Source organism: Chinchilla lanigera, unplaced genomic scaffold, assembly GCF_000276665.1.
Source record: "Chinchilla lanigera isolate Chin_1 unplaced genomic scaffold, ChiLan1.0 scaffold00114, whole genome shotgun sequence".
Classification (NCBI taxonomy): domain Eukaryota; kingdom Metazoa; phylum Chordata; class Mammalia; order Rodentia; family Chinchillidae; genus Chinchilla; species Chinchilla lanigera.
Genome location: NW_004955515.1, coordinates 4,810,300 through 4,837,017, shown reverse-complemented (window position 1 = coordinate 4,837,017; position 26,718 = coordinate 4,810,300). Strand labels below are relative to the sequence as shown.

At 52.4% G+C, this 26,718-nt stretch overlaps 1 protein-coding gene across 1 annotated transcript in view; it reads left to right on the top strand.

The window, feature by feature from the left end:
* Wnk2 (WNK lysine deficient protein kinase 2) overlaps positions 1-26,718 on the top strand; it is a gene marked incomplete at its 5' end in the record, with an annotated part of 122,274 nt that overhangs the window by 15,903 nt on the left and 79,653 nt on the right. Inside the window, 3 exon segments of the mRNA XM_013506886.1 lie at positions 19,121-19,293; positions 20,416-20,636; positions 25,669-25,826. Of these exon segments, the coding sequence (XP_013362340.1) occupies positions 19,121-19,293; positions 20,416-20,636; positions 25,669-25,826 (552 nt within the window).

Sequence of the window (26,718 nt, the reverse complement as noted above, 5' to 3'; positions counted from 1 at the left end):
ACTGCGGGACCTGAGGTGGGGTGGCTTCTGAGAGGCGAGGAACCCAAGCAGCTGTGGGCAGAAGTGCCAGCCTCAGGCTGGAGACCAGGCGGTGGTGCAGGGCTGAGGTGTGGCAGTGGGTGCCTGGAGAACTCGGGGTTCCACCTCCACCCCCAGCAATCTGCTACTGAGGATTGAATCCAGGGCCTTTGCACTGAGTTGCACCCCTTCAACCCCTTTCTAAGACATGGTCTTACTAAGTATTGTCCAGGCTGGACTTGAAGTTGGAATCCTCTTGCCTCAGCCTTCATGCTGGGATTACATGTATGAGCCCCAGGAACAGCTCCCAGGGCTCTGTTCTAAGCCCCACATCCCCTAGCACACTGTTGTGGGAAAACTGAGAGGCCTGAAGTGGGGGAGTCCATAGAAGCAAAGCTGTGGGCTCCTTGCGGAGCCTGTAGGGTCCCGAGCAGCTGAGAGGATGAGTTGAGTGGGGTGTGATGCTCTGTGCCAGAGGACAGCGAGGGTTCTGTCCTGGGAGAATGTGTGCAAGTCCTCAGCACCCTGGGGCTTGGAGCAGCTTTGAGGGACACCTGGGGGCACCGAGAGGGGCGAGGGGGTGAGCACAGGGACCTCAGCCAGGCAGGCCTTGGCTGTGTGGTCCTGTGGGTCTGGGGACTCTGCCTGTTGGCTTGGCTGGGACTCCTGGGAGACATGAACTTAGGTGCTCTGTGCAGGGTCACGGTGGGGATTGGAGGATGCATGTGCTGTGGCTCCTGGGGGAGACTTTGGGCCCTCCAGGTAGAAGTCAGAAAGGTGCTGACATCTGTGGGGACCCTGTGTCCCTCTGGCCACCCAGCCACAGATTTTACTGCTGTGCAAATGCCCCACAGCCTTATCTGCTGGGCCGTTTTCCCTGGGTCTGGGAAGGCACAGGATGTGTGGCCCTGTGGGGACTTCCCTTCCCAGGGTCAGGATCCCACATGTGTCCAGCCACTGTATCCCCTGGTGTCACCAGTGGCCAGGTCAGCCCTGGGCAGGGAAGGCTGGCCTTGGATGTAGGTGGGACCTGTTTTCTGGAGGCTGGTAGTCCTTCACAGACTAGGCTTTGCCTTAGGCCCCTGCCACCCAGGAGAAGGCCACCCTCCGAGTCCCCCTACTGCATCGGCCTCCTTTCCACCCACCCCTGTGGTCCCCTTTTCTGTCCCTCCCAGTCCTCTCACCTCACTTGCCCCCTTTGTCCCCCTCCCCCCTGCTGGCCAGTGTGCTCTCTGTCCTTTTGTCCCTCTTGCCTGTCTCTGTCCCTCTGGCCTCCCTGAGCCCTGTCTGGAGCCTGGTCTCCATAGCAACAGTTGCTGCTGTGAAGCTGGCGCCTGCAGAGCTTCATCCCATGGGGAAGTATTTTTGGCACTGCTGAGGGATTTTATTTTATCTTTTGTGTTGACGTTTGCCGAGTGGCACAGAGCTGGGGTGGCACTGGAGAAGCCTTATGCTGGGAGCCCCTGGTCCTGTGGGCCTTCCTGTGCCATCTGTGAGCGTGGGGCCTCTAAGGGTGACATGGGTGCTTTTGGGGCCCCAGATGTGTCAGAGGACCTAGGCAGCCCTAGAAATGGATAGATGCAGATGACAAGGAAGGCCAGGGTAGAGCTGAGCCATGGAATGACTGTGCCCCAGAGCCCATGTTGAGGCTCAGGCCATGATTTTGCAGGGTCTGCCTGTGACCCACTTTATGGATGGGGAAAGGGATGCTGCAGAGGGTACGAACTAGGGCACCACCATTGCTGTCCCTTTCCAGGGACCCGTGAGATTGACCTGTGTGGGGCCAGTGTTTGCCCCACCAAAGGGGCTTATTTCTTGGTTTTGTGGCTGCCCCTGTGATCTCCTCCTGCTGTGGCGCTTTGGTTGATGTACCAAGAAGAAAAAGGAGTGCAATAGGCACCTTTGTGTCACCTGCAGTGACCAGATGTCTGAGGACAGAGGGTGCTGGAGACCCTCCCTGGCCTCTGTCTGCTCTGGCCGTGGTGCCAAAGGCAAAGTGCTGCTGGCCTTGGCCCTGTCCTTTCCTGGGGCTCCCAGGAGACTCCAGGCCCACCTGGCTGCTCTGTCCTGGCCCCTGGCATGCCAGGGAGGGTGGTGGCCACATGGTTGGTGGAGTGGGCATGGCGGGTTCTGGGAGCTGGCAGGTGCTGGGTGGACGTGTCCATGCATCACCTTGTCATGTGCCTGTGCCCTCGGGCTGGGCAGGAGGGGCTGCGCCCTCTGGGAAATGCCCACAGTGCAGGCCCAGGGCCTGCCTTGCCGCCTCCTCTGCCGTTTCCTCTGGGCATGTGCTGTGGCAGTGGCTGGGTATGTTGGACCCTGGGTGGCAAGAGGCTGTGTCTAGGAGGGTGGCGGGGAGTTGTGCTCTGCCTTGACCACCCTTGGAAAACTCCAGCTCTTCACCTGCTGAGCGAGGAGGACTTGTAGTTGGTAGGGAGGCTGTGGAGCTGCCCATGGTGCCCACCCCTTGCCAGACCTTGCCTGGTCCAAAAAACTGCCTCCAGAAGGAAACACTGTAGCTACCAGACCCAAGGAGGAGCCCCGCAGGAAGCTGACTGGGCACTAACTTGTCACCAAGTGTAATGGTACATTGTGTCAACTTGAGAATTAAGTTTAGAAGCTTAACTAAGTGACTCAGCAGGGGGCCAAGGGCCTTACTTTGTAAACATCCTGAGCTTCTAGAAGAGGAAGGCAGGGAGATGGTGTAGGCGGAAAGCTGCGTACAATATGAGGGAGGAAAAGAGGCTTGCTTCTCCTCCCATTTTTTGCTCTTGTTGCTTTTGCTGTCTTCTGCGGCCTTGAACTGTTGCCCCTGTGCCACGCCACCCTGCCTGTAAGCCATCTGATTATGGACTGAAGCCTCCACAAACTGTGAGCTAAGTAAGCCTTTTCTTCCTTAATTTTGGGTGTTGGGTATTTTGTCCCAGCAGTGAGAGAAAAGTAAGACACCAGGGAAATCTCAAAACAGCCCAGAAGTTGAGGTACCTGGCAAATTGTAAACTCTGCCTACCATGGGTTACCAGGGTCTCCTGTAGGCATTTCTCCTGCTCTGACACCTTCAGGCTCACATAATGCCCCCAAGTAGCTCAGTGGTGGGTTTGAGCTGCACCTTGTCTATTGCTGTCCGTCCCTGGAGTGGGGCTTTTCAGTTGTGTGCGGGGGACCTCTGTGCCTGTTTAGTGTGATTGAGCGGCTCCTCAAGGAAGAGCCGGACAGGTGGCAGGAACGAAGGGAGATGCGTTAGAAGTGGTAATTCTGTCTCCAGTGAGTATCGGAGCAAATCCCAAAGCCATTTATAGAACAGATGCCAAGGGGAGCACTTGAGGGATTAAACTCCATAGTAACCTTGCACTGGAAATGGAAATAGCCTTGCTGTAAACACTCCGCTGTGCAGCCCGGGTCCTGGGCTGGACTTGAGCCTGGGCTGCACGGTGGGGAACACTGCTGGCTTGCTGCTTTTAGTTTCATGAAGTCCTGCAGGTTGCAGAGAACTGTGGAGCTGGAGAGGAGAAAAGCTCGGGTGCTCAGGGAGTGCAGCTGCAGCGTGTGGCCCTGGCTTTGTGAAGTTCACGTGGAAAGCTCCATGCCCTTCTACCCACTGCCTTTCTCCTGGGCTAGGGGCTGTGGAACACTCTGTCACCTCCACCAGGCCCTTTGGTGTCTGGTTTCTGCTGCTCTTATAATTAATACAGCGCTGACTCCCAGACAGATGCACAAGTAACGCTACTTTGGGTGGTTTCCCTGTGGAGAGCCCAGAGGTGACATTCCTAGGTGAGCGCAGGCTTTGGAGACGTCCTGTATCTCCGTTGCCATGCCCAGCTGGAATGGGCTCTTTTAGCAGAAAGTGGTATTTTTGTGTTAACATTGCCTGACACTTTCTTACTCTATATTCTGAGAAATATTTTAAAAATAATAGAGGGAGAATGTTTTTATAGAGAGAACTACCTATGCTTTTGTCCCCTGGCCATAGCAAGCCCTTTGTGTCCTGTGTGTTCTCTGCATGTGTCCTGTGTGTGTGTTCATGCATGTGGTGAGCCACTATCCCTTTAATAGTGTGGCGGTCACCCAGCTAGGGCTGGGGCTGTGTCCCAGTGATCAGACCAAGGATGCTGTGGCTCGCCTGTGAAACCATGGCCTTCAGGACCTTCAGGAAGCTTTTCTTCCTCCAAATAATTTCCCGAGCGGGAGGACTTAGACTTAGGCTTGGGGCAACTGGCCATGGTCCAGCTTTGTCCTAGGTGGGAGCAGGTCCACGCAGAGCCTGGCTGGAGGTGGGTGGCAAGCACGAACAGGCAGGAATTTGGTGCCTGAGCTGTGTCACCGCCTGGTGGAGGATAGATCTACCTCAGGGTCAGGACACACTGGTCCCTGTGCCCATGGCCCAACCCACTCGCCACCAGGCATGCAGACAGGATGGCTGCAGGATGGACGCTTCTCTCCCTGCTCTGGGTGTCCTGTGGAGTCAGGTAAGCTGTGTGGTCTGAGAGTCAGGGACCTGCCAGTCAGCCCCTTCCTGAGACCTTAGTTTGTGTCTTTCTGGTCTTCATTTGTTCCTTCCACTCCCTGAGGCTCTGTAGGGTGCAGGGTGATGGTGCTGAGGACAACGCACCCTAGGGGGGCTGCTCCGAAGGCTGTGCTCCTGGAGGGCACAAATCTGCATTGTGGAGAAGGGGGCCCAGGTGTCAGACCGCACTTGCAGCTGGGCCAGGCAGCCTTAGGCAGGCTGCCCTGCTCACCTTACGTGGTGCCTTCCTACTCAAGGGGCCCTCACCATGGTCAGGGAGGCCATGATATGGTGTGGGTCGTGACATGACCTGGTCTGCCAAGTTTGTAGTGTGTGGTTTGTGATATGTTCAGCATGACATGAAATGTGATTGTGACATGTGTGTCAGGTGTGACATGTATGATGTGCTACAAGATGTGACATAAGGCTGTGGCATGATTCTCATGTCCGGTGTGACATGATGTGCTGTGAGGTGACTGTGTGAAGCATGTGTGGCATGTGACATGTGACATGTGATGTGACATGAGATGGATCATAATGCCTGATGCATATAGTCTGTGATGCATGATGCAGCAGGAGCTGTGGAGCCTCCTCAGTATCCAGGTTCCTTGTGTGCAGGGCCTTCCCCAGTGGGTCTCAGTCAGTGCCCAGAGGAAGGAGGCAGCTGGGACTCAGCCACTGACCAGAACTGCCTCCCCCTGGGGCCTCATGGGGTACCATGGGGTTGTCTCCCGGGGAAGGCTTATTCTCAGCTCCACACTCCACCACCTACTCATTCATTCTCACTCCCAGCGCTCTTATTCATTTGCTCACTCACTCATTCTCCACTCATTCATTCATTCTCCACCATTCTCACTCATTCCTTCAGTCACTCCTTCGCTCATCCTGGGGAGGCCTGGCCTGAAAGCCGAACAGTTTAGGAGAGTGGGATAATTGGGATGGCGGGCTCTGCGAGGCTGTGCTTCTTTCATCAGTCACTTCATTTCATTTTATTTTTCATCTTTGTAACTTTGGGTCATCATTTAATCACATACTCGTGCATCCACGCAATAGTAACTTTAACAAAAGTATGTTCACAAATGTGTCCACCCTATAATTGAAGCATTCTTGGATCATTGTGCGCTGGAAAATTTGGATTTTGCACTGAGAAAATTTGTTATTCATTGTTTTATGAATTTTTTAGTGGCAGCGCTGGGGATTGCAATGTGTGCTCTTGAGTTACTAATCTTTGATATAAACTAGCCGCTCCTTTGAAAGTAATGTGTTGCCCCTACCCCCCAGCTGCTTTTAAGATTTTCTTTGTGTGTCGAATTTTTAGTTTTTGAATGTAATGTGCCCAGGCATTGTTTTCTTTGTATTTATCATCTTGGGGTTTATAGTGCTTTTTTTTATATATACATGTCTTGCTTCAATTTTGGAAAAATTGAAGATGTTTGCTTATTTATTTAGAGATAGGGTCTCACTATGTAGTTCAGGCTGGCCTTGAACTCACTATCTAGTCCACACTGGCGTTGAACTCATGGTGATTCTTCTGCCTTAACCTCCTAAGTGCTGGAATTACAGGCATGTGCCATCGTGCCTGGTTGGATGTTTATTTTTTAAATATTGCCTTGGTTCCATTCTATATGCCCTCTTCTTTCAGAACCCCATGTGTACATAGGTTGAACCCCTTATCACTGTCTTCTATACATCTTTGATTGCTTTGCTGTCCATGTTTCAGTCTGTATATTTCCATGGACTATCTTCCATTTTGCTAATCCCTTTTCACCTCGTTTAACCTGATTTTTTTTTTTTTTTTTTTTTGTCTTTTTTGAGACAGGGTCTCATTATGCAGGTCAGGCTGGCCTTGAGCTCACTTTGTAGCCCAGGCTGGTCTTGAACTTGCAACAATCCTCCTGCCCTCAGCCTCCTGAGTGGTGGGATTACAGGTGTGTGCCACCATGCCTGGTTTGTTTAATCTGTTGTTAAACCTATATAGTGGCGCCTCGGTTTCTGAACTTAATTTGCTTTACAGTTTTGGGGATGTTGACTGTGTTTGTCTTTGTGTGGGTAAAATGGCCATGGTGATGTTTGTCAACCTGATGCAGAGGTTGTCAATGGAAGCAGGATTTTGCCGATGGCTTTTGTTTGCGAACTGAATTGTTTCAATTCGCAAACAGAAGTGTTTGTGAATTGAGGTATTACTGTATATTGAGCTGCTAATTTTAGTTTTTAGTTTTAAATTTACATTTGACTCTTGTTTCATAGGTTTCAGTTATGGTGAAAGGATTCATCTTGCTATTTTATTTTCTTGACCACACCCATTCCAGTAATTAAAATCTGTCTGATAATTGTAATATTCGGATCATCTAGGGATGTATTGTTATTGTTTGACTTTTTTCTTTTTTCTTTTTTTTTTTTTGTCATTTGGTCTTGTCTCTTTGTCTGCCTGGTCAGTTTTTATTGGTGTCTTTAAAAATTATGGAGAATTTTGAGTCTCTGGATGATTTTTATCTCTCTCTAGAGATTTATTTTTGGTTTTAGGAGGCAATTAGTGTAAGAGCAGATCATCCTGATCCAGTCTGGAATTGAGTTGATTTCAAGCTGTGCTTCAGCCTTTATGAGGGCTGCTCTGACCCGTCATAGAGAGAATGTTTTATCTGACCTTTTAGTATTTAGCATTTCTGGAATGGCTGATCTGAAGGCCTGCATGTTCACCAAGGTCTTTCTTCTTTGACAAGCTCTGGGCTCGGATTTTTGTCTTCCCAGCCTTGTTAGGTTGTTGAACTACTGCTCAGCTTCTCAGCTTCTCAGCTTCTACTTTGCTGCTTGATACCAAAGCTGTAATAGCACTGTCCTGTACAAAGGTAATGTGAGCCACACGTGTCATTTTCAGCTTCATAACCACATTAAAAGTATAAACAGAACAGATAGGATTAGTTTTAATTATTTATACCAAAAATATTCTAAACATAAGAAGTATAAAGTTATTCATGAGGCTTAAGGAATTTTTAAATTTAAATTTAAATTTTTGGTACTGGGACTTGAACTCAGGACTTTGAGCTTGCCAGGCAGGCACTTGTGCCACTGAGCAATATCCCTGGCCCTTAAGAATTTTTAAAAAAATGACAGCTATGCCTGAAATCTAGTGTGCACTTACAGTCTGCCTCTGTTTGAACTGACCTTGTTTTATGTACTCATTAGCCACAGAACGCTGATGTGTGATCAGAAAATATGGTGAATGTTTAAATTTAAGACTTTATTGCAGTAAAAGACACATTGCCATTAATCCTGCTCACCCTCAGAATATTCCCCCTCACTTCAAACGCATTCATCCTATGGTTCTTGCTATTTTCTGAAGTAGTTCTAGAAGTCATCTTTTTTGAGTATCTTTTAAGTTGTGCTGTTGTGGCTGCCTCAATGTTCTGAATCAACTAAAAATATTTACCTCTCATGGTCATTGTGACTTTGAGGAAGAGCCAGTAGTTGCAGGGTGCCGGATCCAGTGAATAAGGTGGATGAGGATGCACTGTAATGTTTTCAGAAGCCTGCCTTTCTGTTGGATGGCACTCAACAGAAGCATTCGCTGTATTTTTCATAAAGACCACGGTAGGGTGCCCTGAACCTTTGGACCCTGTGTGAATGAAATGTGGCCTCTTGAATCCAAGCCCAAGGGGAGGGATGACCCCACAACCAGCCTCTGTGGCTGTCTGAGAAGAATCCCACAGGGCTTACCCTGAAGCTGGCCTGCCTCCCTGTGGGAGATGTCCTTGGGGTTGAACAGTGTTAATCCCGCTGACTTGTGGCGATGGTGCTGTCCAGCTCTATCTTTAGGTGTCCCTTTAGGGTCGTGGCTGTGGGGTGGAGCTCCCCCTTCCTAGAAGCCAGATATGTGGTGTAGCTATTTGTGGAGTGTGGCCACCTGGCCTCTGCCCATGGGGCTCTGCCACCTCAAGTGTCCACTCAGGGCAGAATAGAGCAGGCCCTTGGGCAGAGTTTCCACAGCAGGATGCCCTGGAGTTTATTTTCCTGGCTCTTGTGCCCTCAAGGTCGCCTTCCCATTTTCTTGGGCTGCTAGTCCAGTCAGGGTCTGAAGGTTGGAGGAATTTCCCTGTGAAGAAATACATCCGGGTTCCCTGGAGGATATAGTGAGGACCTCCTTTGCTGCGGCCCTTCCTGCTCAGTGTTTGCTGCAGGCTGCTTGTCTTGGCAGAAAGCAGGTCAGCGCCAGGGCACCCCCAGACTCAGTGAGTCTGTTGTTTCAAGCCAACCACTCTCTGCCACAGTTAGCCCTTATCTGGGTCTCTCCATTGACCCACCCCAGGAGAGCACAGTCAGGTGTCAGGCACCTATGTCGTAGCTCACACTCAGGACTTGAGTGGGTTGGGGAGCTCTGCTGGTGTCTAGTCTGGCCTAAGAGAGGAGATCACTGTAACAGTGACTGTACTGAGCCTCTCCCTGGGCCACGCAGGGACCTATGGCCCTTAGCCCATCCCTCACTGCCTTGGGCAGGAGTGGAAGGTACATGGAGCGGGCCTTGTGTACCCTCTCATCTGAGGCGGGTGCCCCAGGATCAGTGCCCCCAACAAGGAATGTTTCTTTCTCTCAGTTGTTCCCCTAAAATGTGAGTGGTCTATATCCACTGACACCCCTGGTCCTCATTGGTTAGTGCACCGCAGACAGGGTTGACCACGGTCCTGGATGGCCTGTTTCAGCCCTTGGGTCTGGGGCTCATGTGCATTGTACTCAGATCAACAGACATCTGTTAGGTTTTCTACCTGTGGGGGATTGACTCCTTCTAGAAGGTGTGGCTGTGCATTGTGGGGAGTTGGCCCCTTTTATTTCCCCTGCAGAGAATTCTCCTTTTAGGACTAGGTGTGTGTCACTCCCAGCCTGTCTTTGGCTTTTAGTTTGTGGTCTTTATTAAGGATGTCTGTCCCCAGAAGAGGGCCTGATCTGCCAGGGCCAGCTGGGACATGAGAGCCTCCTGAGCTCCCCCCGGCAGGTGTGTGGACCAGAGGCCCCGAGGTTGTGCCAGCGGTGCATCCCATCAGCTCAGGGTTCTGAACTCAGGGCTGGGAGTGTGCCTGGATGAGGGGCACACATTGGTTCCTGAGGAAGGGAGTGAGGCTGCTGGGACACAGGCCAGCACTGACCTTAATACACAGCCTATGCTGGCCAGCCCTCCACTTACCGGCCTGTGTGGCATCCCCTGGCTGTGTGACAGTCAAGGCAGCCTGTCAGCTTGCCTTGTCTGTTGAGACTGTTACCAGCTGTGCGCTCTGTTGGAGTGGATCACAGTAAAATGGAGGAGTTGGGTCCTGGCTCACCTCTCAGCCTCACCAGGCAGCACAGGTGGGGCGTGTCCTTGTCATAGAATGGGCCCTCTGGCCTGCTTTCCCCTCCCTCTGTCGCTCAGGTCCCACCTTGCTGTCACTTTGCTCCACAGGGTTGGTTGTGGACCTGTGGATGCGTCTCTCCTCCAGCCTCCTAGGAAGGAAGGCTTACTATAGCCAGCTGTGACCCTAGCTCCTGAGATCAAAGTCTGCCCACAGCCGCACTCCGCCTCCCAGGGTGGGAACTGCCCTCTGCTCAGTTCCCAGAGAGATGGGCTCCAAGCAGCACCCTGCCCTCGGCCCTTCTCAGAGCTCTTCCGTTTCCTGGCTGAGTGCAGAATGGCCTCAAGGCCCAGACCAGGTCTGCGGGGCTGGCCCAGGTGCTGTGGGACCACATGTGTCAGTGTAGCCTCACACATAGCTGAGGAGACCTGCATCTGTCCTGGCTTCTTGGGGGAAAGTGGGGTACAGTGGTCACTAAGGGTAGAGCTGCTGGACAGCACATGCCAGGGCTGAGGGGGCTGTGGGCAGCCCGGTGGTGGTTCTGCTGGGAGGAGAGGCCTGGATGATCCTGTGGCCTGAGTGAGGCTGAGGCCCTGGCAGAGGCTTTGTGAGGGACAGGCTGGTGAGTGGGCCCCCCAGAAGGCTCGTGGCTGCCATTGGGTCTCCGTGGCTCCCAGTGTCAGTTCAGGCGCCCAGAGCACACCAGCCCTGCTCTGCTGGGGGTGTCTGTTCCCCCATACAGTACCCTCCCTGTTCTCCCCCCAGGCTTCCTTCTCTTGGCCAAAGTGATGCCATCTGTGGGTCCTGCCGCACTAACTCCCCACAGTGGCCTGTCTTTGCCCCAGATGGAAGGAGGGTGGGCCACGTACAAGGCCTGTCCCAACACCAACCTCCATGTTCCTCAGGCCACCTCTCTAACCACCCCTCACGCACCTGACCACCCTCCGAAGGTGGCTGGCCCTGCCAGAAGTGGAAGCTGCTCAGTGTGATGTGCGTGGGGCCCATGGAGCAGCCTGCTGCTCCCCATGAAGGATGGGCGATGAGGGGTGGAGGCCCAGGTCTCACAGGTACAGGGAAGGAGTGTGGAGTCTGCGCTACGGCCGGCTGGCTTCCTCCACCATCTGCTGTGGGGGTAAAAAGTTCTGAGAATCCAGGAACAAGCCCAAGGACAGGCCTTGCTGCCAGGCCCTGGTTCTCTCCAGAGATAAGATTCAGCCACAGATAGCTGAGACAGTTGAGGAAAACCACCAGCTCAGTAAAGATGTGTTTTCAGTGAAGTCCGTCCTCACTTTGGTCATTGCGCAGTGCTTATGTGTAATGGTGACTCAGTCCCGAAGAAACACCTTTGGCCCTGAGAGCCTCGGTCATAGGAGGTTTGAAAGAGAGCGCTGCTCCAGAAAGCGCACGTGACTTCACGGCACAGCGCTGTGGTTGGGCTTCCGAGGAGACTCAGCAAAGCTGCGTCAGCCTTGGTGTCTGGGGGAGTGGAAGGGAGGGTCAAGCCTGCACTTCAGGCTGACTTCGCTCATAGCAATTAAATCGCAGATGGTGGGCTCAGACCATTGTGGCATTTGGATCGAATGGGAAACAGGTCACAGAACAATTTTTTTTTGGTCTGAGACAGGGTTTCACTACGTAGTGCAGACTAGCCTTGAACTCAACTTTGTAGCCCAGGTTGGCCTCGAACTTGAATTGATCCTCTTGACTTGGCCTCCCCAGTGCCAAGATTACAGATGTTTGCCAAGATTACAGATGTTTGCCCAGTGGTCAGAGAACAATTTAAAGAGTACCTAGGGCTGAAAAGCTGGAAATGGAGAGGGACCTTAATCAAGCCACTTCTAATGTCCAGACCTCTGCACACTCTACTTACTTGAACCATCACATCATTTAGGTTTTTTTTTTTTTGTCTTTTTGAGACAGGGTCTTGCTGTGTAGTTCAGGCTGGCCTTGAGCTCACTTTGTAGCCCAGGCTGGTCTCGAACTCACAATGATCCTCCTGCCTCAGCCTCCTGAGTGCTGGGATTATAGGCTTGCACCACCATACCTGGCCACATCATTTAAAAGAATTAAACTAGGGTTAGTTAGTGCTTTTGAAGCATACATTCAAACTAATGTAACTGATTTTCTCCATGGAGGTGCCTACTTCCCCTGGGCAGGGCATGGTTCTTTTCTGTGTGAGGGTGGCAAGGTGGGCATGTGGCATTTGAGAGAGCGAGTAACCTGACTCGCCCCTTCTCCAGCTTCCCCTCCTTTCTAAAGGAAAAAATGTTATTTACAAGAGCAGGGAGGGGGCAGACATGCAAGCTGCAGTGTCCACTCCAGAGAACTATGAACTTCTTGGTGCTGTTGATGAAGGCTGAGTACCAGGGGTACCGGCCGGTGGCACACACTGAGCAGCTCTGCTCTGCAGCCGTTCAGCCCAGGACCCACGGTTGCACCGCTGTGTCTTGTGCTGGTTGCCTCATGCTGGTCTGTGACTGATGCTGGATGTGTGTCACCCTGTCTGTGACTCCTCAGGGCCACGTCCAGTGTTGGTCCCTTTTATATGGTGGTAGCAGGGAGCATAGTTTTGCTGTGTGGTTCAGGCTGGCCTTGAACTTGGGTGATCTTCCTGCCTCAGCCATTTGAGTGCTAAATTACAGGTCTGCACCACCACACCCAGCTTAGCACTTCACTTTGATAACTGGTGTCTTTTAAAATTTTTATTTATGATTATTTTGCTATATAGTTCAGACTGGACTTGAACTAAGTAGCCCAGGCTGACCTTGAACTTGTGGTTATCCTGGCCAGGGGTGCCTTTTTTTGAACGTGGATGAGATGCACATACTGGCTGTGCTGTGAGCCTTGTGTTGCATTGCTTCAGAGGAGGCTGCTGGGGGAACAGGGTTTACATCCATGGTGAGTGTTAGTGGAAGCAGGCCTAGGAGCTCTTGGCTCCTCTTTGCTGGCCTTGTGGGTGTGGGGTGTGGCTGGTCAGCCCTGGGGAGCTGAAGCCACCACAGCCCGCTGCCCAGGGCCTGTCCCCAGCCCTGCTGGGAAATTGTGTCTGCTGCTGAGCTTGCATCCCGAGTGGGGCGGGATTGCGGTTCTCCTTGGGCTTTTCTCTGGGTCAGGGTGGCCTGGCCCCTGCTGCCCACCTGTTCCTTGGCCCTCGTCTTCAGCCCTGTGTATTATTGTGTGTTCACTTGTTTTCTCATCTGTTGCTTGCCTGCTTTCCCCTGGGGTTTCCTGCACAGCCAGGAGCCTGGTGAGGATAGAGCAGCTCATTCTCCCCTGGTGCCCCATTGCTGTGCACTTGCCCAGCCAGGGACTTCTGGATCTCGAGTCCTCTCTGCTTCAGGGCCTCCAGCCTCGCCTGACCTGATGCAAATCCTGGGGCCTATGAGTGGCGGAGGTGCTGTCCACCAGGAAGGGGCAGAGTATGCAGGGATGCAGGGGCCCCTGGAGCAGTGCGGACACCGGCAGGAGGTGAGGGGGATGAGGGACATAGGCATGAGGTTGTCTGCTGTCTGAGGGGTTTGTCAATTATGGGTGTGAGCAGTTAATGACATGAAGGAGAGGCCCAAGCTCTCGGGCTGGGGTCCACGCTGTCTTTCCTTAGCATCTCCTATTTGAGTCTGTACCTGGGCCCTGTCCTGCTCTAGTTTTCTGCTCCACACAGGACAGTTATAGACAAAGAGCCTTGAGGTTCTGTTTGGTTTTGGTTTATGACCTCAAGGAGCTGCAGAGAGCGAGAGACTCATCATCACCCAGGATGCTGGCTGAACCTTCTCCAGCAGATGTGGTGTCCTGAGCAGTTCTGCTCCTCAGAGAGCTTGGTTCCTGCGCTTTGCTAAGAGGAGCACACTGCAGCCCTCCGAGAGCAGCAAGTATGTGTCTCATTGGCCCAACAGCTTTGGCCACCACCCATCTGGGCTGTTCTGGAAGAGCTGCTGCCTGAGGTGTCTCAGGAGGGGACCCCTGCAGACACCCCCGCATGTTCCAGGCAGGAGCCCTTATCTTTTTGTTTAATACCAGGAGCACCTCCTGGTGTGTGTCCCTACGTGGCCCTGGAGCCCTGCACAGGCCTGTTGGTACCAGGGCTGTCTACCCCGTCCTGACGCCTGGCTGTCTGACCTGATCCTTCAAGTGGCCCCCTGCCCTGCTAGAAGCTGCTGTCATATCCTGCCTGAGCACAACCTTGTGGCCCTATTCCTGGAGCACAGAAGAATCAGCGTCGGCCCAGAACACTTTTTCTCTAACATGTGATGGGTTTTTCACCACCTAGGGTGGAGGTGAGCTATGTGGACCTGGCAGGGTGATGGGAGCTCCTGTCTAGGTGGGACAAGTTGTCTGCATAACCCTGGGGGTGAGAGGCTGGGAGCCTGTCCCTCTGCACAGCTCTGGTGGGCTTTGGAAGTTGGGTAGGGACTGGGTGATTTGCTCCTGCCCTTGTTTTTGACCTGGGCTCTCTAAGTAGATTAACTGATGAATTTGCCCCACCAATGTGTACAACGTACAGGTGCCTGGGTTGGTTCTGTCCTCAGCGTGTCAGGGATCCAGTGGGGCCATGGAACTGTGAGCCAGCATGGGGATGACTTGGACAGGCCTTGTGAGGGGTGAAGGACTGTACTAAGAGGAGGACGTGCTGGCTGGGTGTGTTGGTGCACCCCTATAATCCCAGCACTCAGGAGGCTGAAGCAGGAGGATCATTGCGAGCTTCAGACCAGCCTGGGCTACAAAGTGAGCTTAAGGCCAGTCTGAACTCCATAGTGAGACCCTGTCTCAAAAAGACCAAAAAAAAAAAAAAAAAAAGTAGGACATGCTGGTCTTCAGATGACCAAGCAGCTTGTTACGTTGATAAAAACAGCCCGATAGCCATCCACAGTGGCACACACATCTGTAAGTCTAGCACTTAGGTTGAGGCAGGAAGATTGTAAGTTCGAGTCAAGCTGGGGAATTTAGGGAGACTGTTTCAAAAAACAAAATAGACAGGCTTGGTGGCATACACCTATAATCCGAGGATTTGAGAGGCAGGAAGATTGCCATGAGTTTGAGGCCAGCCTGGGCTACATAGTGAGCTGCAGGCCAGCCTGCACTACAAAGTGAGACCCTGTCTCAAAAACCCAAACCAAACCAAAAACTGCCTAGCAGTATAGGCTATACAATGAGATCTCCGCTCCCCTTCTCTGTCTACTCCAAGAGGACAAAGGCTAACAATTTCTTACTTTCATGTTTGATTAATCTGGCTGGTATTGGCCATCAAAAATGAGGATTGACTGGCAAGGATGTAGCTCAGTGGTGGAGCACTTGACTAGAAATGAGGATTGTAGGTGCTGGGGTGTAGTTTAGTGGTAGATGGTAGACCACTTACCTAGCCTGTGCCAAGGCCTTGGGATTTAATTACCAGTACTTGGGGGAAAAAAAGGATTGTAGCAATGCTGGTTACTTTCCTCTGCCTCCCATTTTTGTTAGTTATGTTGTTTATGACATGAACGTCTTTCTGTGAAGCCACAGGAAACCTTCCACACCTTGCTGTTGGTGGATGCTAACATTGTGGTGTAAGTGACTTAGACTGAGTGTGTCGCTGTGAGGTTCCCCTGGAGTCCATGAGTAGGTCCAAATTGTAGATGAAAGGTTGTTACCCTGAAAGTCTTTCCAGCCTAGCCAACTTGGCTGATGGCCCATGTCTTTCCCAGCTGCCTTCTTCCCCTTGACAGAAGGATCAGCTCAGCCACATCTCTTTCCATTGCATTGTGCCATGTCTTGTGGCAAAACTTCTCCCGGGAGGTTGATTCGCCTAGGATATGTGGGAATTGAACTCTGAGTCCTTGCATGTAGGAAAGGGGGTCTGAGTAGATTAATTAATGAATTAACACCTGGCAGGGTATATGTTTGGCTGGATATAGGATTCTAGGTCTGCCCCTTGAGGATGCTGCTCATGGATGAGCCTTGCAGCCGGCCTGGGTTGCTCCTTTGCAGATAGGACTTGCTGTCATGACTCAGGAGTCTGAAATTTCCAGGAACAGAGCTAGAGATAGATCATTTTTCATTTACTCTGACCTAGCCCTTTTATCCTAAATTATTTTCTTTCAGTTCAGGAAAAAAGCTATTTCACTGTCTATTTATCCTTTATGATGTCCGGTGTTAGGATTCTTGTTTCATAGTTGCCTGGTTTCCAGATGGTTCGTTCATGTCTCTTAATGTTTTTTTCTCATTTTTCTTCTACTTCTCCTTCTAATTTGGTCTTTGGATTTTTTTTTTTTTTTTTTCAAAATTGAAGTGTAATTTAAGTACAGTGAAACATACCTGAAATATACTAGCTGACAGACTTTGACAGATGCATATAGGGACAGTCCACAAGCTCTGTAGCATGTTCTACAAAGGTGTAGAACATTCCTTTGCCCCCCTGGTCTCTCAGTTCCTGCTGATGCCTACCGCAGAGGCTGTGCTGTTCTAATGGAGACCGCTTGTAGTGCTGTCTTTTCTGGAGTTTCTCATCAAAATGGGATTGTACCACATGGTCTGACTTCTTTTGTTCAGCTTGATGCTTTTAGGATTCACCCATAGTGTTGGGGGAATCAGGAGTTTCCCTTTTGCTGCTGAGCCATATTCCTCTGTGATGGTTGTACCACAGCCTGGTTTTCGTTCACCTGGCTGTACATGTTTTAGTTACTTCCAGATGGGACCGTGGCGAAGGGAGATGCTATGCACTTCCTCCATGTGCTATCCTTTGTAGACTTACGTTTTCTTTCACTTGTGTGGCTCTCCAGGAGGGGAATGTCTGGATGGAGGGCGGATGTGATCCCACCAAGGTTTGTCCCAGGAGCAACAATGATCAGGCTTTCAGATTTAAATCTGGCCCCTGAGAGAGAAAGAGAGAAAGAGAGAGAGAGAGAGAGAGAGAGAGACAGACAGACAGAGAGAGAGACAGAGAGAGAGACAGAGAGAGAGAGAGGAGAGAATGTACTTTGGGTGGTCCTAATCAGCATTTTCCAGTTCAAGTGCTATTGACCATTTCTGTATCTTTTTTGGTAAAGTATTTGTTCACATTTTTTTTTTTTTGAGTTATAGAAGCTCTCTATATTTGGGGTCTGAGTCTTTTTATATATGTATATGATGGGAGTGAGGGAGAGAGTAGGTTGGGTGGGGAGAGAGAGAGAGATTCTTATCGAAGTTTGTAGGATGGCTTTTATTTTCTTACATAAATAATCATTTTAATGAGTGGAACATATTTCCATTTTATTATCCAGATTAAAGATTAACATTTTCATACTTAATATTTTATTGGATTAGGGAGTATCTTCTTTGTTTTCAGTACTGGGGTTTATTTTATTTTATTTTTTTTTTTGGTTTTGGTTTTTCTCCGGTACTGGGAACCAAACTCACGACCTTGCGCTTGCGAGGCAGGCGCTTTTGCCACTGAGCTAAATCCCCAGCCCCAAGTACTGGGGTTTAAACCCAGGGTTGTTGAACTGAACTACATCCCAAACTCTTTTTTTTTTAGTTTTGGTTTTTTTCCGATAGCAGGAATCAAACTCACGACCTCGCACTTGCCAGGCAGGTGCTGTGCCGCTGACCTAAATCCCCAGCACCTCCCCCCCGCAAACCCTTTTCTTATTTTTTGTTTTTGAGATGGGATTGCTTTGTATTACTTAAGTTTCCCAGGCTGGGCTGGAATGTGTGATCTTCCTGCGTCAGCCTGTCAGAGTGCTGGGATTACAGGTGGGATTACAGACCAGGCTGGAATATTTTATTCTTAAAACATTGAGCTTTTTAGGAAGACTAACCCAGCTTTAATTTGCAGGAACTCTTTCGTGATTGCTCCTTTTTAAATGGAAGCTTGCTTTTACATATGCATGCCCACATCCTGGGTCTTATGAGAACATTAATTAAGATGCTTTCCAAGTTGCCCTCAGCCCTGAATTATCTGTCTTTCTGGATGTGGCCGTGCTGATGGTTTCTCTTGGCTGTCTGGCTCTATGGTGATGGCTGCTGTCTTGTCCCATGGATGACTGAGGGCGGCTGAAGGGATTGTGGGTGGAGGGAATGAATTGGCGGCCGGGGGAAGAACAGCATCCTGGTGCAGCCACCATCTGGGACATAATCCTTAGCAAGATGACCCTTGCCTTGACCCGACGTTCCACCTGTCCTCTCTGGGTTCGAGCCTGGCTTTGCACTCCTTGGGGACTTCCAGAGGGAGCCTGGGGGCCTTGGCTTACGTTCTCTTTCAGCTCTCATCTCCCACCATCTCTCCCAATCCACCTGCTTTCAGACTCCTGGAGTTGCTCAGATTTCTGCTGTCTTAGATGTGTTTATGGTTTCCTTTCGCACACACATCTTGTTCCCACGTTCCCATGGTTCCTGGGCAGGAGGAGGCAGGCATTGCTCTGTGAGCTACTCCGGGCAGGACTGGGCGGTGACCCTGGGCGAGCGGGGTACAGTGCGCTTTTGGCCTTGGGAGAGGCCATGGCTGTGCCTACAGCGCCGGGCCTCATCTTGTGGGATGAAGGTGGATGTGTACAGTCTCTGGGGCTGGGTGAGCCCTTCGGGTTTCTTTTGAGTGCTCTGTGGTGAGAAGGATTTGGGGAAGGGAAGGAGGCTGTAGTGGGGAATGAGACGGGGGGCTGGGTGGGGAGTAGGGGTGGGGTGGTGGGCACTGAGGCCAGTGGGCAAGGATGGCAGTGGTGGGACGAGGCGGATGTGATGCACAGTGATGGTGTGACTGTGGGCAGAGCTCTTGGGTGGGGACACCCAGCACACACGCCCCAGGAGGGTCCTTCAGTGTTTGTTGACCCCTGTTAAGCTTAAGGTCAGTCGGTTTGTTTTGCCAGGAAAGTGTGCTGTGTCCTCCTGCCCCAGCAGGATGCTTTTCCTTCCCCGTGGTCCCTGGCCCCCTTCACTGTCTCCTTAGGTCTAGTCTCTGGGGCCTTGAGCGCGTCATTCGAGCTGTGTGTACATGAGAAGCAGAACGATGTTTCCTTCTTTTAACAAACAGAAAGTAAATGGTTGCTGAGGGAACGGAGGCCTCTGAAGTGTTTTTAAGGAAACTGTGTGAGCTTGGCAGTGTGCATCACAAGCCAGCTCTGGCTTCCTGAAACTGTTCTTTGCAAAGGTCCTTCTGTGGGGCCATCCTGAGCCCTAGCCTACTTGCCTTTCTGTGGGTAGAGAGGGAGGGTGGATTCTGCCACACGTGCCTGACCTTCCTGTGTCTCCCTGCGCCTGTGCTCTCCCAACTAAGGTATGGGAGAGCAGTGGTGAGGCCCACGAGCGCTGCTCACTCCTGTCTGTGTCGCGCTAGGACCGAAAGCTCACCAAGCTGGAGCGGCAGCGATTCAAGGAGGAGGCAGAGATGCTGAAAGGCCTGCAGCACCCCAACATCGTGCGCTTCTATGACTTCTGGGAGTCCAGTGCCAAGGGCAAGCGGTGTATCGTTCTAGTGACCGAGCTGATGACCTCAGGGACGCTGAAGACGTGAGTGCTGCCCGCCTGTGGGCTGGGGAGTGTTGGTCATGAGTGTTGTGCATGTGTGTGTGTGGAGAGGGGTGGATGGGGAAACTGAGGTCCTGGACTTCAGGAGCATCCTAGCTGCTGTCCACAATCCACTTCCTGCCTCTCGGAAGTGTCCCCTTGGGTGATAAGCTTTCATCTCCAGGCAATAGGAAGCCCCTTCCCCAAATGAGAAGACACAAATCAAAGAAACTGAGCAGTTCCTTCTAACCTTTGGCTCCCTCTGGCTTCCTGTGACAGAGGGGACCCGTCCCCAGGACATGACTGGGAAGTGTCCTCACCATCTCTTCCTGGGGTTTGCTCATCGCTTCTGTCTGGGGTCTTATTTCTGGCCGGTGTACTGTTTCTGCCTGGGAGCCTGCCTGGCACATAGTGGTGCTCAGAAGCAGTCTGCACCAGGGGCCTGGGGAGGGGCCAGAGCCAGGTGGCAGCTTGCTGCTTCTCCCTGAGGCCCTTGTCCACACTGTGGGGACGGGAGGCTTCCTTTCCAGTGGTCGCAGCCTGGGCTCATCTGAGGTGTTTTCACCTTGCGCCTTGGTAGGGCCTTGCTGCCCCCCTGTCACCAGGCATTTTCACTCATAGATGAAGGTGCAGCAAGGAAGGATCCCTGTTCCCAGCCCCTGCTGGCTCCTCTTCAGGGACGCCTCAGAGCGGGTCACAGAGGCAGTTGCAGGGAGGGCCTGGCTTTCTTGACCTCTGGCCCTGGGTATTCCCACAGGCCCTGGGATCCCCTAACTCTAATCCTCACCCTGAGCGCTGCTGGTTGCGGCCTTGTCCTGCTGGGGCCGGCTCTCAGCTGATCTTGGTGCCATGTCAGGGTGAGATCAGCATTGTGCATGGCGTGAACTTTAGTATCGAGGCCCCCAGTGCAAGAAACAAGCAGAGGGTCATGGTCCTGGCCTGGCTGGCTGCCTTGACTCCCGCTCTGTGACCTGGAGCAGAACTGCCCGGCCATCCTCTCTCAGCTTTGCTGCCTGTCATAGGCACCACGTGTGTGTGCACAGGCTTTGAAACTGGCTGGTGCTAGGCAGGTCCTTTGCGCGGGCCTGCGGCTCAAACTGTGCACTGCCCTGTGCCCCCTCCCAGGTACCTGAAACGGTTCAAAGTGATGAAGCCCAAGGTGCTGCGCAGCTGGTGCCGGCAGATCCTGAAGGGACTGCTCTTCCTGCACACGCGGACGCCGCCCATCATCCACCGAGACCTGAAGTGTGACAACATCTTTATCACTGGGCCCACTGGCTCTGTAAAGATTGGTGATTTGGGCCTGGCCACTCTCAAAAGAGCATCATTTGCCAAAAGTGTGATAGGTAAGCCTGAGTCTCCTCTCCAGGCTAGGAAACCCCTGAGGATTAAGTGGCATTTGAGAGCCTGACAGCGTCTGCTTTTGCTCAACCCCCTCAGACTGGTGTGGGAAACCCAGGAGAAGGAGCATTGGGCATGGTGGCCTCAGGCTGGGTGCCTCAACTGTCCTTCCTGGACTCTGGTGGCTCAGCCAGGGGACCTGCCCTGTGGGGGCCGTGCTGCCCCTGCCCTGCCACACTTGGGGCCTGGAGGGGTCTGTGTTAATTCCCTGGCTCTGTTTCGTGCCAGCTCTGAGTGCCCAGTGGGCATGGTAGGCTGGATGCCAACTTTCCGCGGTGTCCGTGGGCACTGTGGTCACTTGGGATCGGGGAGGAGGCCCTGGCCACAGAGGAACTAGGGAGCTTGTGGTAATTGGTGCTGGAGCCGCTCTCAGTAGGTGGAGGTGACAGCTTAGGGTGTTTGGGGACAGACAGAGCTGGAAGAGGGGTCCAGAGTGGTGCCTATGTACTGTGGGAGCAGGTGCTGAGGGCCCCTGCTGGCCATTGTGGCCTTGTTTTGTCCTCGGTCTGGCTTGGATGCCCTCTTCTGAGAAGCCCTCTGACTGCCTTGCTGGGGAGGCTCCCTGGGCCAGAGGTTGCGAGGGGAGCTGGCCTATAGCTGCTGTGGGGAGACAGCGGATCCACGGTGTGCTGTGTGCCCAGCCTCAGTGGTGTGGTGGCACTAAAGGTCCACTAGGTCCCAGTAGGATCATGAGTTGTTGGTTTTGCTGCTTTGTAAATTCATGGTTTTGTTGTATGTTTGGGGACAAAACTTGGCCTCTTTGGGAAAAACGACTCTTGCTATTCTCTGGGAACTGCTGTGGTTGGAGTAGTGTATTTGGAATGTGAGTGACAGCTGAGGCAGGGCAGCTGATGGCTGGGGTGAGGTGTGGCCTTCGAACACAAGGTCTCTGGTAGCCCCCAGGGAGCTGGGTGGTGTGGAGCAGGGACTGCCCCAGGCCTCAGTTTTCCTGTCCGTGAAGTGGATGAGACAGGCAAGCAAGCTTCTGGGCTCCATCTTGGAGGGGTGAGAGTGGGGCTCCAGGGCTTGGGGCTCTGAGCACATCCCAGCTCTGAGCTCTGGGCAGTAGATTTTGCAGATTTGATCTTGTAAGTGAATCCTGGTCTCGGTCCCTGGGCTCAGACAGGTGGCAGGAAGGCCACTTAGGTGACACCTGAGAAGTAAACATTCAGGACAAAGTGCGCCCCATCCCCCAAGCTGAGGCACCTAGCAAGCTCCTGGCCAGCAGGCTCTTTGCTTACTTGGGAACAAGGTTTCCCATCGCCAGGTTGGGTGATGTGAGTGGGTTGAGATGAAGGCTGGCTGTTTCTGGCAGGCACGGTGGGACACTGTGTCTCACACTTAGGTGCCTGGGTTTATGGGGTATCCCTGGTCACCCTGGCTTTGGTTCAGCTGGAGCCCAGGAAGCCTGGGTTTGTGAGGCTGGCACCAGGAGTGTCCTCAGCTGCCTCTGCCCATGGACAATAAGGCTTGTTACCAGGGCAAGGCTAGCAGCTGGGTGAAGGGCTGCGGGCAGGCGGGGCACTCCCAGGCCTGTTTCCCAGGTGAGCCTAGGCCTTTAAATAGGAGCCTGTCTCCCAGGTCTCTTAGTGGTCAGCCCTACCTGGGAGGGGTGTTAACTCACACCTACCTGTGGCCAGCAGGCTTGGCCCCTTTGGAGTCCTCAGTCCGTTAGGACAGCCTCAACCCCCATGAGTGTGTGTGTGTGTGTGTGTGTGTGTGTGTGTGTGTGTGTGTGTCCATCCGTCCAGTTCCTTGGAAGCAGGAGTGAATGGATGTTCTTGCCATAGCCCTCAGGGTTTCTCTTGCGGGCCCTGGGTTTACCCTTCAGATGTGGAGGTTGGAGGTCTGGCTGCTACTTCTCAGCATCAGGGCTGCTGTTGTCATGACTCAGTGCCAGGGGAGGACATAGGTGTAACAGGCGGGCTTTGACTGCATTGGTTCTCACACCTCCACGGTGTGGGTTTTGCTGGTTTGCGTGTGCTGAGCTTGAGGGCATAGGGATAGGTAGATGTAGTCCTGCCTGCTGCAGGGTGTCCACACCCTCCCTGCAGCAAGCAGGGCCCTGGGGCTGGTGCGGTTCCTCCAGGAAGGCTTCCTGGAGGTGGCAATGGTAGAACTAGGCCCAGTGCAGAGGGAACTAGGGAGGAGGCCAAAGTGAGCCGAGGGAGGCTACTCTAGAAAGGACTGCAGGCTGGCCCAGGCTGATGGCACTGTTGGCTCCTGACAGTTAGAGATGAACACTCAGGGGCTCTGGACCATGAGGGGACCCTTGGGAGAAAGGAGGCAGGTTAGTTAGGTCTGTCTGCTGAGAAGGTGGGCAAGGGCCAACTGTGTTGGTTTGGTTTTGTCCTAATGTAAATGAAGACAGGCAAGGCTAGGAAATAGGGCTTTGATTTCATACAGGAAGTTGCTTCCATTAGCACCCAGAAATGGTTTCCATGGGATACAGGCTGATTTTTAACTTCAGGCTGGACCAAGTGCATCCTCACTGCACTTCTGCCAGGACCTGGGATGCGGCCCTTCCCCATTGGTGGCAAAGGGCTGGGCCACAGGCACTGCTCTGTTAAAAAGCAGAAGAAAGGCTGTAGCCGTCCGTGCCGCTCTTACTGCCTCCTGCAGGAGGATAGGGGAGAGGACTGCCGGAGGCGAGGTCCCCAGTACCTGATGTCACGGCTGTGGCTGGGCCCAGGGATGGCAGATGAGGCCTGAAATATCTGTACTCAGGGTGCAGCAGGTGTGAGGGGTGCTGTGGGTGGGGTCCAGGACAGACAGTTCTATACCAAGCGGCTAAACCCGAAGCTGAATGGAGGTTAGGACTGTCCACTGGATGTATTTGCACACACACAGCACACAAATGTTTCTACATTTTAGATTTAAATGGCTGTAGTGTGAAGGAAAGGAAGCACAACTGAGGGTATCAGTGTCCAAGCATATATGTAGATGAGGCATTCTTGGGGTCTCTGTGCCCCTTTCTGAGCTGGCCCCCCATCTCCCAGAGCAAGGCATCTGGGGTGTTGGGGTGTTGCTTGATGAGCAGGGTCCTGAGTTCCTGCAGGTCACAAAGAAGCCAGGCCTGGGACACTGCTGCCTCCACCTGGGCCCTGGCTTCTCTGTGGACAGCTGGGTGAGTTGGGGGTCCTTGCAGGTGGCAGGGAGTGGCCAGCTCAGCTCCCTGACTCCTGCCTAGCAGCTCTGGGACCAGGCTCCCAGCATGCTTGTCTCTGTGGTAGATGTGGCTACCTAAAGGCCCAGGACACACCCCTTGTGACTCTGCCTACGCCTCCGGCAGGAAAGGGCTTTGCTGTGGTTTTTCCCTGTCATCACAGGGTGGATTGTCCCACATGCTCGCTGGCGGATGGCCTCATGGGACTTGGTTAGGTGGGTGGCATTGTAGCAATGGAGGCAGTCCTGAGGAGCGAGCCCTTCCTGCAGCTTGGGGCTTCCCGGTGAGCCTTGCATTTTGGTGTACTTCATCTTGCACCATGGCAGGCCTACCTTAGTGGCCAAGATGGGCAATTAGGCCTGTGCAGCAGGTGGTGAGCTCCTTAGGGGTGTCTGCTGGGGGACCCCAGGGTGTGACAGGGAAGGAGGGGGCCTAGAACAGGTGTTTGTGTTGTCACCAGCCTGGATTCTGAGTGGCTGTGGTTTTTATGGCCGCTTTTCTTTTGGCCTCAGCATGGGCAGCATGGTCATAATTCTGTGACAGGCTTAGGGATGGAAAAAAAAAAAACCTTCAAAATATCAACCTATTGTAAAAAAAAAAATTCAGAATAACCATGTGGTTCTTAACCCAAAAGGAGAAAACTTTCTAAAGCAAGGTGCCCCGACTGCAGTCAGCCCCTGCTGTTCTGGTGGGCCGTGCGAGAGGTCTGTACTATACGTAACCCTGAGCACAGTTCTGCTTTCCCCAAAGCTTCACTATAACATGTGTTAAATTGAATGATGGGTAAAAGAAACCTTGACATGTGCTTTTTACTGCAGTGAATTAGTTTGTACAATTTTGCATCTACTTTAAAGAAACACTAGAACAATTTGGAAAACTCTTGCAAAGCCAGCAAACGCACAGATGTTAAAAGCCGCTCTATTAAAGTCTCTGATTCCTGTTCATTGAATCCAACTCAACACTCTGTTGGACTTACTTTAATGAAAGTCTTTTGTGATTATTAAAGCAGAAGCTTATTAAAGAAAAACGTACAGCCCCATAAGTAAAGTAATTAAAAGGAAAATCAGGGGTGGCCCCCTCCCCTGGCTGTGTGTGCCATTTTACGTAGGTGAGGCCATAAGCTGGTGCACTTGTATTATTTATCAAACCTATCATTAGTTTCTGGGTCCTTCAGGGTTTGGGTCAAACACTGTCTTACTCCTTTTGTGTTTAACACACCACCAGTGATTCCTGTCTTAGTGTCTCTGTGGTTAATGTCAGGTGGGTGCAGTTTTCCAGCCACGGTACTATGTTCTGTGGTAAGGACAATTGTGTGTGCTGCGTGACACTCACCACTGTGGTGTGCGATGACCCCAGCCATGGCCCTGCCCAGGGACACTTAGGCCTCTCTGGGCTTCTGCAGTTAGAAGCAGCTCTGTGGTGACCACTGGGTATTTGGCTGCCCCTGAAAGTCTGAGTGCAGCCCATGCAGAGCCTGTCCTCAGAGGCCCAATACCCACACACAGGTGAGGGGTGTGCGAAGGGGACGGGTGTGTCCTAGGAAGTCCTCCGGGCAGGCAGATGGTGCTTTGAGCTGACTGCTAACCCTGGAATCATGAGGCTCCAGGTGGGAGTTTTAGAAACTATGGAGAACATCTGTTTGAATCCTGGATTCTAGGACAGACATTGTAAAGGTGGGTGTTCTTAGGATGCCACAGGACAGACAGTAGGGTGACAGGTGGGGGGGTCTGAGAGGCTGAAGGGGCCCCTGGGCACTGGCTCCCAGCATTCTTGGGTATGGCCAGCTGACTACATATTTGCTCCTGGCCCAGGTACGCCTGAGTTCATGGCGCCAGAAATGTATGAGGAGCACTACGATGAGTCTGTGGATGTCTACGCCTTCGGAATGTGCATGCTGGAGATGGCTACCTCAGAGTACCCCTACTCGGAGTGCCAGAATGCTGCCCAGATCTACCGCAAGGTCACCTGTGTGAGTCCCCCAGCCTCCTTATTACTGCAGTGTGTATGGGCCCCAGCTTCAGCTGGCTCTGCAGGCCTTTGGAAAGTCCTTCACAGCCACAGTGGAATGAAGAGGGACTGCAGCCACCTTACAGCTGAGGCTTTGCTGGGTGAGGTCTGCTGGCAGAAATGATGGGCAGTGCTTGCCCTTGGAGGCTGTCGTGTACACAGTACCGTGAGGCCCATACATCTGGGAAACTGAGGCTTGGGAGACTGTAGCTCCAGCAGGGCCCTCTGCCAGGAGGTGGGCCCAGAGGACCTGTCCCTGGAGCCCCCTCTCTGGGCTGGCCCAGGGTGTCTAAGTTACTTTTCTCTCGTTGCTGAGACAAAATACCTGACGCCCCAGATTAAGGAAGATCAGGTTTATTTAGCTCACAGTTTGTGGAGGTTTCAGTTCATACTTGGCTGGCTCCAAGGCAGAGTGACATATGGCAGAGGGCAACAGTTCATGGCAGCAGAAAACAGCAAAAGCAAAAAGGGAGGAGCAGCAGAGAGCAAGCCACTTTCCCTTCCTTACATTGTATGCAGGCTACCCACCCTGCTACACCAGTGTAGGGTGGGTGTAGCACTCACATCCAGAATGCCAGCGCTCACCCCATAACCCCATTGGACCGTGAGTCAATCAAAAACTGTAGAAGCCCGCTCCATGACTGTATGAGGCTTTGAGGGGACATCCAGACACAAACTATAACACAAGGATACTGGGTTCCCCATCTTCTTTATTTTGCAACCGTAGTTTGTTTTCCTTTTTAACCAAACCATCAGCCCTAGCCAAATGTGTCTCCAGGTGGGTGCAGCTTTGGTTGGCCTGGGGCCTTAATCCCTGTTTTGCTGTCGCTGTGAGTTTTGAGTTGATAAGCTTC